The sequence below is a fragment of the Musa acuminata genome, chromosome BXJ2-8 (assembly GCF_036884655.1).
Source record: "Musa acuminata AAA Group cultivar baxijiao chromosome BXJ2-8, Cavendish_Baxijiao_AAA, whole genome shotgun sequence".
NCBI lineage: Eukaryota > Viridiplantae > Streptophyta > Magnoliopsida > Zingiberales > Musaceae > Musa > Musa acuminata.
In genome coordinates this window covers 7744568-7765608 of record NC_088345.1, presented here as the reverse complement: position 1 = coordinate 7765608, position 21041 = coordinate 7744568, and the positions used below count along the sequence as shown (strand labels likewise).

The window sequence follows — 21041 nt, the reverse complement described above, 5'->3', positions numbered from 1 at the left end:
TAGGAACATCTAAATGTTGCAACAAACCTCCAAATGTTCTACTTTGGTTTGTTGATAAGTCAAACACTTTAAAACATATATTATAATTTTCTTCATGTCTTCTCACCAATAATAATTTTTGAGATCTCTATACATCTTAATGTTACCAAGGTCTAATGTTCATGTAACTTTTATAGAACTAATAAATAAGATATTTTAATTATTTCGAATAATTTTATAATTATATTCATTGATGATATATTAGTATATTCACAAAGTAACTAGAAAAATAAAAAAAATACTTGAGAAATATATTATCAATACTTAAAAAAAATTATATACAAAGTTTAATAAATGTAAATTTTGATTTAATAAAATTACCTTCTTAAGCCATATGATTTTAAGAAAAAATATCTCTGTTGACCTAAAGAAAATTAAAACCAATAATTAAATAAAAATACTAATGAAGATTCTCTCAAATTGTTAATCCTCTTAACAAATTAACCTAGAAAAATATGAACTTTAAATGAGGTAAAAATTACGAGTAAAGTTTTTAAAAATTAAAAAAATGACTAATGCCCCTATTTTTACTGTTCCACGTGGTAAGAAAAAGAACATTAATTGTTTCATTCATTCAAGCAGTGCATTTGCTCATGTCAGTATCTGTTAAAATTGAATCCATATGTATATTCCGAAAAACAAAAAATTTGCTCCTACAGGTTATTGCCCTCGGACAACATAAGCAACATAGCATTCAACTTGCTTCTCCGGATATTGCTTAACCTATCCATCCATATATGGTTATGGTAGGAGATACCTGCACGCATGTCAGCTGAACCAATTAAATGATAAAATATGAGCACTTTGATTCCCCGGTCCTCAATATTAAAAAAGAACTGCCCACACTAATAATCCTGCTTAAACAACACACCTGTGCGAAGGCAACAGGCGGATGACAAGAACATGCAAGGAAAAAAAAAGAAAGGGAGTAGCGAAAAATGCCAATACATTATCATGTCCAAAAGTGATCATTTTGTGTATAAAACATCTTCCCATGGGTGACGGTAGAGTGGCTGCTTCAGCCTCTTCTGATCGAAAGTATGCCTGCGGTCCAAAATTGAAGAGTTCAACACAAAAAAGAAGCAAGCATTCTGTCTAAACTTGGTAAATAGAGAGGCAAAAGAACAATGCATAGTTCCTTAGAATAAGAAGCATCAGATATGAAAACATATATTATAAACAGCACACAAAATGAAGCCTCCAATTTAAGCACATTGATTAGGAGATAGATTTTTGTATTTTAGCTAAAATTTCAATGAGATAGATTCATCTATTGTCTAACATCTATATGGTATCGATTCACTGCAACGATTAAAGATGGATTATTGATCAAGCAACTGGCTTCAATATAAAGGAATTTGTAAAATCTGTTTTCATTGCTTACTTGTTCCAGCTTTAGTATCATCTTATTCACAAGGAATGCATGTAAACTTAGCCAAAGTTGATGGAACAGCAGGAATGAAGAATGACAAATAAAAGTAACTTGACCAATGATACCAACTCACCCGATCAAACCAATTGAGCGTGCCAACACAAAGAGACCATTTAGATATCCAATCTCAACAATCTCATCGATTTCTTGTTTGCTAAACATTCCACTGCCAGCTAAAAGATCCAAAAAGAGTGATCCAATAGCACCATCAACATTCAGAACCAAGTTGTTTGCCTTTGAGAGGGTGTAAGTCTCAACTTGAACAGCATATTCCATGTACTTTACAGATGGGAAATGAGTGTGTGCATACTGTTGCAGAAGCTGAACTCTCTTGTCCCTGTTGTCTCTACTCTTGATCCTATTAGCAAAAAGAAAGATTGAGATTTATGGCATGCGTACACAAAGTATCAGTTGGCTTAGAAAGAACAAACTATTCTTATAGTGGAATCCGAAAAAAAAAAATCCAAAGATCTAAACTTCTGATAAGCATATTTGCCAAAGCATTCCCAATAGAATAGTAGTATATCAGAATATGCATCTGACAGTGGCATGAGAACATAGGAAGAAAGTTAAACAATACATGAATGAATTAACATCATGAATCCCTGTTGACAAAATGGTAGGCAAATAATTAGAAGCTCAGATGTAAATTGTTCTCTAACATATACCTGTGCCCTATTCCTGGTACACGAATTCCCTTCTTTTTCATACCTTCAACGAACTCATATGGAGTGAGGCCCTGGGAACATACAAGTTGTAGATATTCTTCAGTTCTATCATAGCCGAAATAAAGCATCAAACTGTAATTAGCAAGTCCAGATGCTAACTATATACACTCACTTTGTCACATGCATCTTTAAAGTATCGAGCAGCATCGTCAATTGCACCACCAAATCGAGGACCAATTGTGAGCAACCCTATATTTGAAAAGTGACTTTCAAATCCTATGACTATAATCAAAGCTCTTTGTATTGCAATATGCACAATTAACCGACAAACTCACCTGAGACCAAACTTGAAACTAAATCCTTTCCAGCTCTTGCCGTAACTATAGTGTTATGAGCACCAGAAACACAAGGACCATGATCAGCACATAACATGATGCAGATCTGACCAATTGCAGAAAGCCATCATGAGTGAGATCAAAGGGCTATAGATAACGAAATTGGAAATTGTGTGTCTTCAGTCCACTGGAAGTCTCATACTCGACAAAATGGCTAAAAAATATGATATGCATTTAGTTAGCACAACTAGGGGAAATTTTGTTTAAACAAACCTCAATGAATTGTGTGCAATAACGTGGAAGACTACGCTTGAACCATAAAAGAGAAATTACATCACCCACACCATAACCATGCTGGATAATGGTAGACATAGGTACACCAGCATAACATGGTTCTTCACCTGTTGGACATGAGACTCAGAAACAGAAAATTCATTTTGCATGAAAAATCATAAATCATTAATCAAACCTCTATCATCTGAAATAGTGGAGATAATATGAGTGGGAGCCCGGACTTTCCCACTTTTGATTGCAGATTTCAGATCCTCAGGAATTTGAGGAGGTTTAACTTCAGATACAGGAGCAATCTTCCCTTCTTCAACCTATCCAATAAAATAGAATGCAATGGTTATGAAGAGTTGATTTTTTATGGTTCTTGCCAAAACAACCTAAACAGAATCAGACAATCTTCTCAAGTGCACAAAATGGCATCAATTAATATCACAAAAGGAATTGCGGCAATGCAGCAAAATAAGATACCAGTTTCTCAAAAGTTTCTTTGATTGCAGTCTCAAATGCTTCATACGAAGTGGGAACAACTGCTCCAGCTTCTTTTAGAGCCTGATTTTTCGCTTGTGCTGATTCCAACTCGCCACCACTTTTTGCACCCTAGTTTAGTAAATTCAGCACATGATAAGAGAAGCTATTGTGACAATGATTTGGATCATGACACTAGATCTGGTTATAAGCATATAACAGAGATTGAAAAGATAAGCTATGACTCACAGCATGACCAAATTGCACTTCTGATTTGAATAGGCGTGCACAGGTTCCGCTAACCCAAGCAACAACTGGTTTATGAACTTTTCCTTCTTTTAGAGCCTCAACTAGCGAGTACTCATCCCTCCCACCCAATTCCCCCAGCACAACCATCATCTTGACCTAATTAGATCCAGCAGTAATATTGAAGAAAAATAAATATCAAAGGAAACATGCACAAGTTTCTATCGAGATACTTGTTTTACCATAAAATATATATATATATATATATATATATATATATATATATATATATATATATATATATATTATATCTAATTATTTCTAAAACTACAATACATGAGAATGTGATCTAGAGGTCATACTAATGATCTACTGTACTGAAGAGGAGGTGGTCTATGGTATATGAGGAAACTAAATTCAAAATGAATCACCTGAGGGATGTTGTTAAACCGCAGGACATGATCAGAAAGAGTTGAGCCAGGGAAAACATCTCCTCCAATTGCAATGCCTGAATATCTCATTGAACACTGAGAACTCAGACTAGGACTGCAGAAAACAGACTATATCAAACTTGGAATAAACAGAAAAGAGCACCTTCATAAATTCCATCTGTAACACGAGCAATGGTGTTGTAAAGCTCATTTGACATGCCACCCTGTGAACACAGAGTAGAGTTAATAGAGTTAATATGCCTCCACAGTGTGCAGATAAAATAAAAAACAAAATTCATGTTTATCTTTTAATAAATTCTTGTTGCAGCATAACCATCAAAAAGGGAACCAAAGTTGACATCGTCAACTAATACGGAGATTGATGTACCATATTTAACCAGAATGTGGGACATTCTGGATGCCTGTACATGCACGAGTTTTAAATTTGCCAACTAGCTTGGTTTGTGTTACATGGGATAGAATTACTTGGTCTTGGTATGTTAGTGCAGTATTACTTGGGACATTGAACATTTTGGGGGCAGAATTAATTGGTTGATGTTGGAAGGCAAATATATTATTCATTATTTTGGGTAATTTTGGTCACTACAGTATGTAAGAAACTATGGTCATACTAAATGATAACTAATAATAGATAAAATCCTGAAAGTTTTATAATAATTGGTTCTTTTATATACTGATTAGTGCGTCACTTGTTTAAAATTTTTTAAAAGGATTCTGAAATGGTTTTCTTTGTATTTTTGTCCTTAATTGGTTCACATGTATTATACTGAATGACTAATGATGTAGGTCCCTCAAGTTTGACATTTTGAATTCTGTACCATATTAATCCAAATGAAGTATTTTGAATGGGACAAGAATCACAGATTAAAGTTCCATGAGGGTAGGGGGATCCTGAACTATAGAATAAACAATTTATAGCACTACAATAGCATCGAGAAGTTTTATTCTGCATTAAGTTTCTAAATTGATCATTCAGATTATCAAATGGAAACACTTGATATGATTGTTTACAGCAACAGAGAAGCATCTTAATGCTTCTTGTACCCTGTGATGTGATTGTTCAGGAGTTCTAATTTTTTCCATTTGTTTATGACTAGAAGGCTGAGCATTTTTGCCACTTCTTCTATTTCGTTTATAATTCTTAAGAGGACCAAACTGACACGGACTTAGCCGGTTTTGCCTAAGTCGTGCGGCACCCTCGTGCGTCCGTCCGCAAAGGTCAGCCTCCCCGAAGCCTCCCATTGTCCCTTAGGACCAACCAAAGAGAGAACGAGTTAAAGAGAATGCCTCAATCGGGATCCACAAGCAAACATGTCCGAAAAACACTTCATAGACAATGCAAATTACAAACAGACTTTACAAGCTCTGAACAGTGGCACAACAAAGGGTAAAATGGTCTATTACAGACCGAAAAGCTCTCGCACGTGTCCACATGACACAACCTTTATTTACAAGCCTAAAGAGGCCACCAACCCAACTAAAATGGGACTATTATGCCTTCGGCTACCCCTCTACATGTTGTACAAGGCATGAACATGCCAAAAGACACGGACATACATAAGCATTACATCAAACACCCTGTTTCGAAGTTTGTCCGTGACATTCTCCCCCACTTATCCCTTCGACGTCCTCGTCGAAGCCTTTGTGAACACTGCAACTTTTCGCCTTTGCTGAGTCTTCAATCTTCTGCTCCAGCTGCAATGCGCCTCCTGGCTCCCAACTGCTCTCCGCTGCTGTTTTTGAGTAATCGAACTTTTGATCCGCCATGCTGCTTCAACTCGCCAATGACTCTGACTCTGGTGTGGGGTTGGCTGAGTTGTGTTGATCCTCGTTGATTCCTGCGGATCCACCAAATGAAGGAAAAGACCATTCTTACTGCGCCAGTTTCTCAAAATTTCCACATGCTGCTTGAACTGGGTGGATGCTTGTTGGAGCTTTAACGAGCATCGCCTCGCAAACTTCTGAAGTTTTGGGTCCTTCCTCCACAAAATCTGCTCATTGACTCTTCTTTCAGTTAGTTGTCACATCCAAGTAGGTTCGCATCACTTCCGCTTTCGATTGGCATTTCGTTGGGAAATGAAGCGGACAATCTACTCTCAGTAGCACTGATCACCGTTGGTGAGGATTTGACAACTATTGTCTTCCATTATCCTCGAAGGGTCTTTGAACTTGTGCAGAGCTCCTCTGCTGGATAAATAAGAGAACTGGGGTACTCGGTTTCGCCCATTCTCTTAAGAGTTGAGAAGGCAAAGGTTACTTGACTTCGCCCGCCTCCTCGAGGTTGTACTTCATGCATCGAGCTGGTTACTGGCCTTCGCTTGCTCTTTGCTCACACTTCTGAAGTACTTGAAGTGTTTGCACTCTTTGCGTTGAGTTAGCTACTATGATTCACCTTCTCAATGCCATTGAACTTCTGGAATGCAAGAAGTTTTCACCCCAACTTGGAGTAATTCTTTGATAGATGAGGTCGCCTCTGGGATTGTACCGTCTTCTCCATCAACCCTGCCGCCTACTCCACTGAGTAGCAAAGGTACAGCACCGCGTACTGCCTGCTTCGTTCCTTGGTCGTGCACTCTTGCATGACCCGAAGTCCTTCACTTACGGCTATCTTGATGAGAAACTTGTTGACACCGGTCTTACGAAGTTTCTTGGCCTCTGCCCTTCAGCCTTGTCTCGGTACTTGGAGATTGCCTCTGCATGCTCCACCTCCTCGGCCCCTTTCACGACCAAGCGCTCTCCCTCCATGAGAGCAAGGGATCAATGACTTTCACGGAAGTCCCGCCTCTGCGGTACCATGGCGCTGCCTTGCCCATGGCCCTACTATCCGTCGCCTCGCCTCTGCATCCCTTTTCTCCATGATCAGTAGATATGTCTCCGTGGCACTCCTCTGAGTCCACCTCCATTCTAACTGATGCTTGATTTTGGGTAGCTAAGTCCCTCTGGACTCGTCGTCGCTTCCTCGCCCCTTTCGACCCCCTGCTTCAACACATCTGTGTTCTCCAAGCAGTCCATTTAGTCGATGGAAAGACAGACTGCAACTCCCATGCATGGCCTCTGCCATCACGTTGTAGGGTTTGCACCGATTCTGTTCTCCTTAGCTTCCTTGGTAGCAACGTTCGCTTACTCGGCCTTGTCCTCTGACTTGCCGGGCTCCCTTAAGCGAATATGGGCTCTGGAGCAGTCCCACTCTCCAGCTGCTTCGATCATACCTCTGCATGATCAAGTCCCTCCCATGGGACTCACTGGTACTTGCATTCGAACTCTTCCCTTGGTGGAACACAGCCCCCATATGCTGATGGCCAAGGTTTTCATCCGATGCAAAATTCGATGCACGCACGGAAGACCCGCCTCTGCGGTACCATGGCCTTCACTCCTTGAATCCATAGCCCTTCTTGCCGTCGTGTTGTTCACCGAAGTGGAGCTCCCAGTAGCTCCCGATCATACCTCCATATGATCTCATCCCTCACGGGACTGTGTCGTGTGTATCGCATTGCCACGAACTGTTCCACCACGATCCGCTGCACCATGTCGCCTCCTGGTGACATCTCCATTGCATTCTGATCCTTGTGGAATAAACTCGAATTGTGAACCCTCCATGTGTGGCCTCTGCCAATACATCGCAGGGTCACCTCCACCTTCGATTTTGTTCGCTCCTTTGGCAATCGACCTTCATCCACCCACTCTTGGGTCACACCTAGATGAAGCACTGCTCTAGGACAGTCCGTCGCCTAGTAGCTCCCGAAGTTCACCGACTTCACTGTAATTTGTGCACCATTGTCTGGATCCTGGGCCTCTGCCCCTACCAGCACAATCTCCGCTGTGCACTGCTTCCTTCATGGCAACTTGAATGGCAACACTGTGGCATATTCTTCAAGAGTACCCGCCTCTGCGTCCTCTTGCCCCGTGTTAAGGCCTTCTGAACTCAACTTCGCCTCCGCAAATTGAGTCGCCTTAGTTCCTCCATCAAATGCTCATCCGAGATAAGGTGCATGTGCCCCGAAGCTCCCTTCGTCTTTGGCACCATGCAAGATGAGTCTGCTCCGTCAGAATGAAGGACCCATGGAACAACATGATCTTACTCTTGCCTCTACAAGAGTTCATGTCCTTGACCTCTGTCTAAGGAAATCACTGTGCCTCTGCTCCATGTTCCAACTTCTATGCTGGCTCCCTTTAAGCGGCTTGAGTACTTCGCCAAGTTACCCCCAAGTTGCTCCGCTCCTCGATTTTTCATTGAGTCGATGGTGGCCCTCGCGCCCACCATTCCACGGGTCAGCCCTCCCTTGAGTCCGATCTCCATATCGACTCTAAGTGTGCCTTCATTTAAGTTGCTTCTGGGTCGCTCCCCCACTTGATCTCGCAATGCATCCACCAATGCATTCTCTCAAGCGAGATCATGCGACGACTCCTCGCCGCTTGCTCAGTCTATCGAGCTTCGTGGAGTTGTTGTTTGTTGAGGTACTCCTCCTCAACATGTGAGGTTCGTCTCACATGATTCTCCCTCTGGAGAGCCGGGACTTATCCCTCCTGGATAACTATCCCGTTGGAGCAATATCTCTCTTCGTTTCGGAGACCACCATCCCCTTGGACTACTCCAATCTGCTGAACAAACTGTGCATTGTTCTGCCTCCTGCAAACACACTTGCTAGATTACGACTCGCCGTCAATACAGTCCTCACTGCACCCCTCAAGGCCTAGCAACATGCTGAACTTGTTGCACACTTCAACCTCCTACGGACGTATCCTTCACATGCCGAAGAGAAAGTTTCAATGCTCCATGGCACCGAGTTTCGGTCGCCTTGGGATGGCCACAAACATTCCATCGTCCGCATACAAGCCCATGCATGAGTACCAAATTCTTCGAGTTAGCAATTCCCCTCACCTCTGTGAGCTTTGCATAACTCTTTTGGTCGTTGAGCAACTCATTCCACCTTACATGGTCTCATCCTTTACCAAGCGCCTCGCTTGGCTTGAGCACCATCAAGTATAGTTGTCAACGTTGAGCCGTAGCTCAAACTCAGCCATCCCAACCTTTGTGCGCTCCACATTCTTCCAAGATTGCCTGTTCTCGTGGTGCCTCTTGCGCGAAGGGTTGGTCATTCCTCTGAATGCCAATCTCGGATGCCCGCTCCTCTGAGCGACTCCTTTTCCCTACATCTCCATGCCCGTTTTCCCCCAAACGATCGCGCGTGTGCTGACTGCCCTCAACGCAGCCCCGCTAGGTCCCCCACGTTTGCATGCTAAGTGTTTCTATGAGTGCTTGTCCCGCTCTGATACCATATGACACGGACTTAGCTAGTTTTGCCTAAGTTGTGCGGCACCCTCGCGCGTCCGTCCGCAAAGGTCAGCCTCCCCGAAGCCTCCCATTGTCCCTTAGGACCAACCAAAGAGAGAACGGGTTAAAGAGAACGCCTCAATCGGGATCCACAAGCAAACATGTCCGAAAAACACTTCATAAACAATGCAAATTACAAACAGACTTTACAAGCTCTGAACAGTGGCACAACAAAGGGTAAAATGGTCCATTACAGACCGAAAAACTCTCGCACGTGTCCACATGACACAACCTTTATTTACAAGCCTAAAGAGGCCACCAACCCAACTAAAATAGGACTATTATGCCTTCGGCCGCCCCTCTACATGTTGTACAAGGCATGAACATGCCAAAAGACACGGACATACATAAGCATTACATCAAACACCCTGTTTCGAAGTTTGTCCGTGACAAAACAGAGGAGAGACACCAGCAGGAGGAGACAATGATGATGTATCATGGAGGAAGAGGCGTCGTAGGGGAAGAGTGGTGAGCAAAAGATAGAGAAAGAGAGCACATCAGAAATAAAGAGAAAGAAAGAAAGAAAAAAAGAAGAAATGGGTAGCTGCCAGAACCATCACAAATAAAAGAAATGGTACCAATATCAGGAGGTAGGTTTACTGATCGGTACAATTTGGTATCAGTTTGCTGACTCTTAGTAAGCCTGGTAGAGTGAGTTTACTAGGAGATTGAATACCGAGTTGACACGGACTTAGCTGGATTTGCCTAAGTCGTGCGGCACCCTCGCGCGTCCATCCGCAAAGGTCAGCCTCCCCGAAGCCTCCCATTGTCCCTTAGGACCACCAAAAGAGAGAACGGCTTAGAGAGAACGCCTCCAACGGGATCCACAAGCAAACATCTCCGAAAAACACTTCATAGACAATGCAAATTACAAACAGACTTTACAAGCTCTGAACAGTGGCACAACAAAGGGTAAAATGGTCCATTACAGACCGAAAAGCTCTCGAACGTGTCCACATGACACAACCTTTATTTACAAGCCTAAAGAGGCCACCAACCCAACTAACATGGGACTATTAAGCCTTCGGTCGCCCCTCTACCTGCTGTACAAGGCATGAACATGCCAAACGACACGGACATACATAAGCATTACATCAAACACCCTGTTTCGAAGTTTGTCCGTGACATTCTCCCCCACTTATCCCTTCGACGTCCTCGTCGAAGCCTTTGTGAACACTACAACTCTTCGCCTTTGCTGAGTCTTCAATCTTCTGCTCTAGCTGCAATGCGCCTCCTGGCTCCCAGCTGCTCTCCGCTGCTGTTTCTGAGTAGTCGAACCTTTGATCCGCCATGCTGCTTCAACTCACCAATGACTCTGACTCTGGTGTGGGGTTGGCTGAGTTGTGTTGATCATTGTTGATTCTTGCGGATCCCCCAAATGAAGGAAAAAGACCATCCTTACTGCGCCAGTCTCTCAAAATTTCCACATGTTACTTGAACTGGGTGGATGCTTGTTGGAGCTTTAACGAGCATCGCCTCGCAAACTTCTGAAGTTTTGGGTCCTTCCTCCACAAAATCTGCTCATTGACTCTTCTTTCAGTTAGTTGTCACATCCAAGTAGGTTCGCATCACTTCCGCTTTCGATTGGCATTTCGTTGGGAAATGAAGCGGACAATCTACTCTCAGTAGCACTGATCACCGTTGGTGAGGATTTGACAACTATTATCTTTCATTCTCTTCGAAGGGTCTTTGAACTTGTGCAGAGCTCCTCTGCTGGATAGATAAGAGAACTGGGGTACTCGGTTTCGCCCATTCTCTTAAGAGTTGAGAAGGCAAAGGTTACTTGACTTCGCCCGCCTCCTCGAGGTTGTACTTCATGCATCGAGCTGGTTACTGGTCTTCGCCTGCTCTTTGCTCACACTTCTGAAGCACTTGAAGTGTTTGCACTCCTTGCGTTGAGTTAGTTACTGTGATTCACCTTCTCAATGCCATTGAACTTCTGGAATGCAGGAAGTTTTTACCCCAACTTGGAGTAATTCTCTGATAGATGAGGTCGCCTCTGGGATTGTACCGTCTTCTCTATCAACCCTGCCGCCTACTCCACTGAGTAGCAAAGGTACAGCACCGCGTACTGCTTGCTTCGTTCCTTGGTCGTGCACTCTTGCATGACCCGAAGTCCTTCACTTACGACTATCTTGATGAGAAACTTGTTGACACCGGTCTTACGAAGTTCCTCGGCCTCTGCCCTTCAGCCTTGTCTTGGTACTTGGAGATTGCCTCTGCATGCTCCACCTCCTCGGCCCCTTTCACGACCAAGCGCTCTCCCTCCATGAGAGCAAGGGATCAATGACGTTCACGGAAGTCCCGCCTCTGCGGTACCATGGCGCTGCCATGCCCATGACCCTACTATCCGTTGCCTCGCATCTGCATCCCTTTTCTTCACGATCAGTAGATATGTCTCCGTGGCACTCCTCTGAGTCCACCTCCATTCTAACTGATGCTTGATTTTGGGTAGCTAAGTCCCTCTGGACTTGTCGTCGCTTCCTCGCCCTTTTCGACCCCCTGCTTCAACACCTCTGTGTTCTTCAAGCAGCTCTCCTTTGGTCGATGGAAAGACAGACTGCAACTCCCATGCATGGCCTCTGCCATCGCATTATAGGGTCTGCACCGATTTTGTTCTCCTTAGCTTCCTTGGTAGCAACGTTCGCTTACTCGACCTTGTCCTCTGACTTGTCGGGCTCCCTTAAGCGAATATGGGCTCTGGAGCAGTCCCACTCTCCAGCTGCTTCGATCATACCTCTGCATGATCAAGTCCCTCCCATGGGACTCACTGGTACTTGCATTCGAACTCTTCCCTTGGTGGAACACAGCCCCCATATGCTGATGGCCAAGGTTTTCATCCGATGCAAAATTCGATGCACGCACGGAAGACCCGCCTCTGCGGTACCATGGCCTTCACTCCTTGAATCCATAGCCCTTCTTGCCGTCGTGTTGTTCACCGAAGTGGAGCTCCCAGTAGCTCCCGATCATACCTCCATATGATCTCATCCCTCACGGGACTGTGTCGTGTGTATCGCATTGCCACGAACTGTTCCACCACGATCCGCTGCACCATGTCGCCTCCTGGTGACATCTCCATTGCATTCTGATCCTTGTGGAATAAACTCGAATTGTGAACCCTCCATGTGTGGCCTCTGCCAATACATCGCAGGGTCACCTCCACCTTCGATTTTGTTCGCTCCTTTGGCAATCGACCTTCATCCACCCACTCTTGGGTCACACCTAGATGAAGCACTGCTCTAGGACAGTCCGTCGCCTAGTAGCTCCCGAAGTTCACCGACTTCACTGTAATTTGTGCACCATTGTCTGGATCCTGGGCCTCTGCCCCTACCAGCACAATCTCCGCTGTGCACTGCTTCCTTCATGGCAACTTGAATGGCAACACTGTGGCATATTCTTCAAGAGTACCCGCCTCTGCGTCCTCTTGCCCCGTGCTAAGGCCTTCTGAACCCAACTTCGCCTCCGCAAATTGAGTCGCCTTAGTTCCTCCATCAAATGCTCCTCCGAGATAAGGTGTATGTACCCAAAAGCTCCCTTCGTCTTTGGCACCATGCAAGATGAGTCCACTCCGTCAGAATGGAGGACCCATGGAACAACATGATCCTGCTCTTGCCTCTACAAGAGTTCATGTCCTTGACCTCTATCTAAGGAAAGCACTGTGCCTCTGCTCCATGTTCCAACTTCTCTGCTGGCTCCCTTCATGCGGCTTGGGTACTTCGCCAAGTTACACCCAAGTTGCTCCGCTCCTCGTTTTTGCATTGAGTCGATGGTGGCCCTCGCGCTCACCATTCCACGGGTCAGCCCTCCCTTGAGTCCGATCTCCATATCGACTCTAAGTGTGCCTTCATTTAAGTTGCTTCAGGTCGCTCCCCCACTTGATCTCGCAATGCATCCACCCCTGCATTCTCTCGAGCGAGATCATGTGACAACTCCTCGCTGCTTGCTCGGTCCATTGAGCTTCGTGGAGTTGTTGTTTATGAGGTACTCCTCCTCAACATGTGAAGTCCGTCTCACATGATTCTCCCTCTGGAGAGCCGAGACTTATCCCTCCTGGATAACTATCCCGTTGGAGCAACATCTCTCTTCGTTTCGGAGACCACCATCCCCTTGGACTACTCCGATCTGCTGAACAAACTGTGCATTGTTCTGCCTCTTGCAAACACACTTGCTAGATTGCGCCTCCACGTCAATACAGCCACCGCTGCACCCCTCAAGGCCTAGCAACATGCTGAACTCGTTGCACACTTCAGCCTCCTCCGGACGTATCCTTCGCATGCCGAAGAGAAAGTTTCAATGCTCCATGGCGCCGAGTCTCGACCGCCTTGGGATGGCCACGAACAATCCATCGTCCGCATACAAGCCCATGCATGAGTACCGAATTCTTCGAGTTAGCAATTCCCCTCACCTCTGTGAGCTTTGCACAACTCTTTCGGTCGCTGAGCAACTCATTCCACTTTGCATGGTCTCGTCCTTTGCCAAGCGCCTCGCTTGCCTTGAGCACCATCAAGTAAAGTTGTCAACGTTGAGCCGTAGCTCAAACTCAGCCATCCCAACCTTTGTGCGCTCCGCATTCTTCCAAGCTTGCCTGTTCTCGTGGTGCCTTTTGCGCGAAGGGTTGGCCATTCCTCTGAATGCCAATGTTAGATGCCCGCTCCTCTGAGCGACTCTTTTCCCTACATCTCCATGCCCGTTTTCCATCAAACGGTCGCGCGTTGCTGACTGCCCTCAACGCAGCCCCGCTAGGTCCCCCACGTTTGCATGTCAAGTGTTTCTATGAGTGCTTGTCCCGCTCTGATACCATATGACACGGACTTAGCTGGATTTGCCTAAGTCATGCGGCACCCTCGCGCGTCCGTCCGCAAAGGTCAGCCTCCCCGAAGCCTCCCATTGTCCCTTAGGACCACCAAAAGAGAGAACGGGTTAGAGAGAACGCCTCCAACGGGATCCACAAGCAAACATCTCCGAAAAACACTTCATAGACAATGCAAATTACAAACAGACTTTACAAGCTCTGAACAGTGGCACAACAAAGGGTAAAATGGTCCATTACAGACCGAAAAGCTCTCGAACGTGTCCACATGACACAACCTTTATTTACAAGCCTAAAGAGGCCACCAACCCAACTAACATGGGACTATTAAGCCTTCGGCCGCCCCTCTACCTGCTGTACAAGGCATGAACATGCCAAACGACACGGACATACATAAGCATTACATCAAACACCCTGTTTCGAAGTTTGTCCGTGACAGAGTGGGATGAACCATGTCTCAAACCATGGAAATGGCTAAATTTGGTCAATTGGGCAAATGGAGATATTAGTATCTTTGCAGAAAGTTGTATTCATTAAAGCAATCCTACTTATAAAGAAAACTACCAGAAAAATATTAATTGACATGAAAGAAGGGCCGAAGCAACCAAATTTCAGCTTAGTTAATCATGCATTTCTGATTAAGTAGACATTAAATTAATTCATGGGTCAAAAGATACTTTTTTGTATGGAGCATTTGTCAGATAGGCACCAAGATTGACAGATAAATTCAAAGCAGTGGCTTGAAAAAAAATGGAAAAGATAATCCTGGAAAAAGGGTCCAAATTCAGCCTTTTCCTACTTGGAGAACTCAAGGGAGCCATCCAAATACCAGCGATGATGAATATTGTTCTATCATCATTAGGATGTGTCAACTTCCACAACAATTAACACAATGGATCCAAGAAAGGAAAAAAAATAAGGAAAAATTGATAGAGAAAATGACAGTATTTTCATCGGAGAGAACATACCGATTTAGACACAAACCCAACAGATCCATGCCTGTAAAGCCTGCATTGGATTATATTGTCAATTGTTCCAGCAGTGTCACCAATCTTAAAAGCTCCAGCTTGAATGCCCCCAACAGTGGCTGGACCAATAAGTACCTGAAATCAGCTTTCAACAGATATTAAACAAGTATGATAACAAATATTGCTCAGGGCCTATGCACAGTACACAGACTAAATTAACCCATTAAATCTTTCACATGTGTACTTATTAATAATGATCAATCTAAACACTGAAAATTCAGTTTCAATCTAATCGAATGACAAAGTCTTTGCAAAACTTGTTTGTGTTTCTAACCTTGTTATTAGCTCGTGCAAAAGCAATTAGCTGCTTTGTATCTGACTCCGGAACACCTTCAGCTATAATAGCTACTACTCTGATTGTTGGTTGCATCAGAGCTGACATGGAAGAGGCCGCTGCACTGCATTCACAACAAAAGCATAGGATTAAGAAAACGAACATCTTTTCAAGCACAGAACAAGACAAAGATCACTAACCTTCTAAATGATGCAAAGTTGATAAAAACATCGGCAGTCGGGTGCGCAGCACATGCTGCTTCAATCCTACAGAAAAATCACAAGAAATGGCAGCAAAAAGGTGATGTTTCACTTACAACAATATATATAGCCAAAATCAAAGCTTAAGGTGTTTAAGGGATGTAACTCAGCAAAGAAATTACCGAGCAATTAGTTATCCATCTAAACCGTTAATGCTGTCAACAGGTATGCAAACATATATACAAGTTTGCTTACAATCTTATGATCAACTACACAATCATGCAATGATGCCTTTGGACCATAGTTTAGCCATTTAAAACATGAATGTGGTCAGTGAATGATTTAGTAGTTAACATGAAAATATTACCACTTTGATGAAGTACACAACTCTCAGATGCATATGAAAAATGCAGTCCTTAGGATTGAATTTGACTATTTGCAATGTAAGCTATCCCATCATGTTCACAACTTCACATTAGACCTTACTGTTCATAACTTATATGTTATTTGCCATATTGCAGATCTACAGTATGTACATGACTTAGAATCAACATAGGGTTTACACCAAAATTTGAACAATGGAAACAATATCCGCTCTCAATATAATGAGCCACATATAAACCAGAATCAAAAGATGTAAATGTTAACATCCATAGTAATCGATCATTTTATTGCTAGCCAAAAGTTAAGCAATCAAATCATCATGCTTAAAAGCTATGCCAAATTAGTTTGTTGACATCAGATATCTTACTTACATTGAATGAACTGGGATCGCAATTTCCTCCTGACCAAAAAATAGCTTTTGAAACCCCTCGGAGCCAGGATTAATTATTCCAGCAACAGAAGGTGTTTCCCTTCCTATACACAAGAAATGCCAATCAATTCTTACCAAAGTGGAAAATTAACTATTAATATAAAAACATATAATTCATAAAAAATGAAAATAAAGTTAAACGAACCACAGAGGAAGTCAAAGTCAAGCATCCTTTGGATTGGAAGTTGCTTATAGTTGTAAAAGAGGGCCTGAGTGTTCCGTGAGAAAATTTGTCCAGTAGCCATTATGTAAAAGGAAGAAAAAGGGCAACCTGCAAATGCAAATGAATAGTAATTAGTTCCATTATTACAAAAAAAAAACCTAGAATTTCCAATATGGAAGAAAATTGTAATATTAAAAGTAAGGAATCAGAGCAGAGTCTTCTGCAACTGCAAACAGTTATATTATATAATTGCAACAAGTTATTTGCCGTTAAAAGATAAAGAAACACATTAGCAGAATGGAAAATGCATGCACTAATATGAATAGAGAGAGAAATAGGACTGTTGACAACTTCAGTTCTTGGAGAACACCATATCTTTACTAAACACAGTGATTCTGTTTTCACATACAATGTTCTATTCTCCAAAATAAAGAACTCATAGCAGGATGTGTTTATCCAGAAGACTTAGGGTCAAGAATTGCATGCAACAAATGGAGGGAGACTTCACCTACATAAGGTGATCGTCGTACAACACAATGATGCCATTTATAGAAATGATAAGATTTATATTTCCTCATTCCTTACATCACAAACAATAGGTCAAAAATAATGTTGCTCCTTATCTTTTAATCAGTTTTATTAGTCCAGCCATAGTGGCTGGAATAATTTTTAGATTTATTCTATATTTGAGAATGCATTGATCTGCTGTATATACTTTATTCTTTTTGCAGGGTCCCATAAAGTTATTAATTTTTGTTATAAAGCAAGATTGCAGATGGAGTAGGACAACTGTACAGCCAAGTCCTATCCTTATCTCAATTAGGAGCATCAAATATCACCGAAATATTACTCAAAGGTTTCAAATTGCCTTAAAGGGAAGGCTCATATGATAGGATAATGGGTAAATATGAGAGTTTCATTAGTCTTTTAGAGACTAGAAATGTAATTAGCAAATTTAAGGTAGCTGATTCATTTTATTAATTCAGTCACAACCCACCTCTAAGAAGCAACTTCTAGGTATTCCTTTTTGGGGAATCATTCCATGTGGTTTTTGAGCATCGATCTCGTCAAGAACGGTGAGTTGTTATAGGACATAATGGATCTTCATAGTGGAAAGCAATGTTAGGCTAAAATTTTGAGGGTAATTGAAGCCAAAATAAATTATTCAAAAGATCTTATGTCATGCGTATCTTCTATCAAGTTTTAACATGGACCCTTATTTTTCATTGGGCATACTTTATAGTTTATACAAACAATTCTTGTTTGTACCTTATATTGACTTCTGAGAGAGAGAGAGAGAGAGAGAGAGAGAGAGAGAGAGAGAGAGAGAGAGAGAGAGAGAGAGAGAGAGACCTACTCTTTACATTGATATGCCAGTGAAATCATTGCCCACAAGAAGACAATCTTGATTGATGATGATTGGAGGACTTGGTTTTTTTGCATTTGAGTAGATATTATAGTAATGAGTACAAACAAAGGAGCAAAGCAAAAAAAGCTAGGAACAAAAGAAGTACAAAAATTGTGTCCTAGTGCATGAGCCTCCCCTACTATGTGGTATTGTTATATATAACCTTACCTGCCCTCCATGGGGGAGGCTGCCTGCATGATACAATATGATGTACATATGCAACCTTTCAGCAGGTAAAAAGAAAGAGAAAGAGAAAAAGAGAAGGACCTGTGCTTCAGTTGATTTATAAGAGTAACATGTAACATATTATTCAAAAAAGATGATTAAAAAGATGAATAAAGTTACATATGTACAGTTAAGGTGATTTTTGCTATGACATGCATTTATTAAAAATGACAGAATGATGGATATTTAAAAGTAATTTTCATGGGATTAATTTTGTATAGGCCTAGGAAAATAATAACCACCACCCAAGAGAAGTTTTCATGCAGACGATGCTAGAGTTCAGAAGGATACTTGTAGTCATAGTACACAAAAAATAAATTAATTTGCAACATAACTCTGAAAAATTTTGATGTTTGCAAAATATGTAAAGGAATGTAGTTAAATGTCTAAACAAAACATCTTTAAAGAAAATTCAATAAACACCAACAGTTGAGGTACAAATTTGAAACTTTTCATTCTCTTTTGAGTTTAACATTAGTTTTTGATGCAGATGGCTACACTATAGAACCTCAAGAATTTAGATTGATAGAACGTCACATATCAGAAAGACAAATATATACAACTAATTATAAACCGAAAGATATTAGCTCAAAGCACGTTCTAAAATCAAAATGTTCGAAAAGGAATGTATGTGTGAACTCCTAACTAATCTGCAAAAGCTTAAGCACCAAAATCCAACTCAAATCAAAAGGTAATAAGAATCTAAAATCTTCTCCTTAAAGCGGACGCTCGATCTGATGAGAGAAGGAACAGGTAACAACTCGATGGAAATAAAACCCATCTGAAAAATCCTATCAACGCGAGGTACAGTAAAGTCCGAGATTCATGATAAAGAATTCCGAACAAACAAAAGACCAGAGAATGTGAAGACTTAGTACGTCCAAAAGGGCGATCCAACTCGATTCCGCAGGTGACTCCACAGATGGACAGATCTCTGATTTGACAGAACCAATTGAACACCGTAAAGTTAGAATCCGCGATTAAAATCCACGACTTATTCGACGAAAGGGAGAGAGAGGAAGTGAAGCGCATGGGTAAGCAAATGTACCTCGGATCTGTTCGATCGCCTCCTTTCCCCCCCGGTATTAGACCAGAACCGATATCACAGGAAGATGAAGCGGAGCATTGTGTTACACAAGTAGAGGGGAGATGGGGGTGAGAGCTCACGTGACCCCCCAACGCACACCTACCTCCCATTAGGAGACACGTGAGGCATTAATCTGGCTAACCAAACCGACCCGACCGGACAAGTGGAGTCAATTAAACCAAACCGTGCACTTTGGTTTGATAAGTATAGATAAAACGGAGACATCATGGAACATTTGAATATTTAGAAATAAATCTCTTCTGTAAGTCTACCCTGTCATTCTCAATTTGACAGAAAAATAGCTATCACACAAAACATTTAAAGCTTTGCAAGTGGACTATTGGTAAGCCTATTTGTTCTATCAAATCCATGGGTTCAAGGGTTCTCACAAGGTCACGGCTCGGTTCAATCGAGCGAATGTCCGGTTTGAGTGGGTCATTGAGAGGTTCCGGTTGGGTTGGTCGGGTTCGGAGGCCGAACCGGTAAACTCCCGACCACCAATGTGGTTGAGAAGGGAAAGCGGCGCATGGCCTGTAGCGGAGGGTAGGTGGGGAGGAAAAGCGACTCAAAAGACATAAATGCCCCTATTTTTAAATGCATTAAGTTTCGCGCCGTCATGTTGGTCTTGTTGGAGGATATATCACATGAGCGTGATGAATCTTCAGATCAAGTTGGGCGAGAAGAGTTAACTCTTGTTGTGTTAATATTCGTTCGATGAGAATTGTGTCACATTAAATGCCTTAAAATCCACATAAATAATAGTTTTCATTTGCTTATTGTCTTTATGTTATTAATTGAGGAGTCGACACGACTTGACTATGTCCCGAAGGCGCAAACTCATCTTGAAGACTCACATGATAGTTTTAAGGGATGGTTGGAATGAATGAAAGACTAGTTAGTGCCTTCCTAATGTGCTAATTGTTCATTAGAGGTAGACTTTGTGTCGAGCCGAGGTGATTTTAAATTTCCTCGAGGTTTTGAAAATGAATTAAGATAAACTATCAACGTTGAGAAATTTTTCGATCAAACCCCTCTGATAGTAAAGTTAGTAATGGGAATATAATAGGAGAAATTTTTTTTCCATCTCCTTTTAAGGTTCTAATGGCTAGCCTTTATACTTGGACGGTTGATGACGAGAGGTTGATAACTCATTGTCTCAATATGTAATTCTTTACGGACTCATTTATGTCGATGGCTAACTGGTACCTTCTCCTGTTAGTAAAGGATGATAGTAGGAGCATTGTTTGTCCATACTTAGTGTCCGTACGGGATAAGAGGGTGTCCTTACGTTGAGTGACCAAAAAATGGAGAGATGAGTTTTACCATCAAGGGTTAACACTCTTGAAGAATGGAGAGATAAGTTTCGGATTAATATTTCTTGTAGTCGAGCTTGCGACTTTTCCCAAAACTATGATTGACGAGTGGTCAAAGGTCGCTTCTCCGTCACTCAAGCGCAAGGCAGGAGAGGTGTGTGGGCTCTTGTACCCTCATTACTACCTAGGTGAAAGTGAGTCCTGGGGTAAGTATGTCAAAGCTAACGTCCTTTATTTCCTGCCAATGAGATATAAATGTACAGGGACTATATGTAGAGATTTACTATTAGATAACTTCGGGCTTTGTTCCGACAATGGGACGTTGGCAATCGCGTTATTTTCGAAAAAGATAAGGGCAGTTTGGATAATTTGACATTGAGGACGCAATCAAGGGGCTTTCAGTCCATACCACCGGCGACGGACGCTGTGGCGTTATAGTAACGAATCCCATCGTCTCTG

General features: G+C 42.4%; 1 protein-coding gene across 1 annotated transcript; it reads right to left on the bottom strand.

Annotated features, from left to right (window-relative positions):
* Nucleotides 1–825: 825 nt before the first annotated feature.
* On the bottom strand, nucleotides 826–19394 carry LOC135619011 (ATP-citrate synthase beta chain protein 1-like). Its single transcript, XM_065120550.1, has 18 exons — nucleotides 19231–19394; nucleotides 19061–19116; nucleotides 16532–16657; nucleotides 16328–16430; nucleotides 15573–15638; nucleotides 15373–15496; nucleotides 15039–15173; nucleotides 4071–4131; nucleotides 3908–3984; nucleotides 3480–3635; nucleotides 3234–3362; nucleotides 2944–3076; nucleotides 2748–2875; nucleotides 2475–2580; nucleotides 2312–2388; nucleotides 2140–2210; nucleotides 1545–1829; nucleotides 826–1083 (listed from the first exon to the last, which is right to left on the bottom strand). Exons 1-18 carry the CDS (start codon nucleotides 19377–19379, stop codon nucleotides 1008–1010), a joined length of 2058 nt encoding a protein of 685 aa, XP_064976622.1. The 5' UTR covers nucleotides 19380–19394; the 3' UTR covers nucleotides 826–1007.
* Between the last annotated feature and the right edge of the window lie 1647 nt (nucleotides 19395–21041).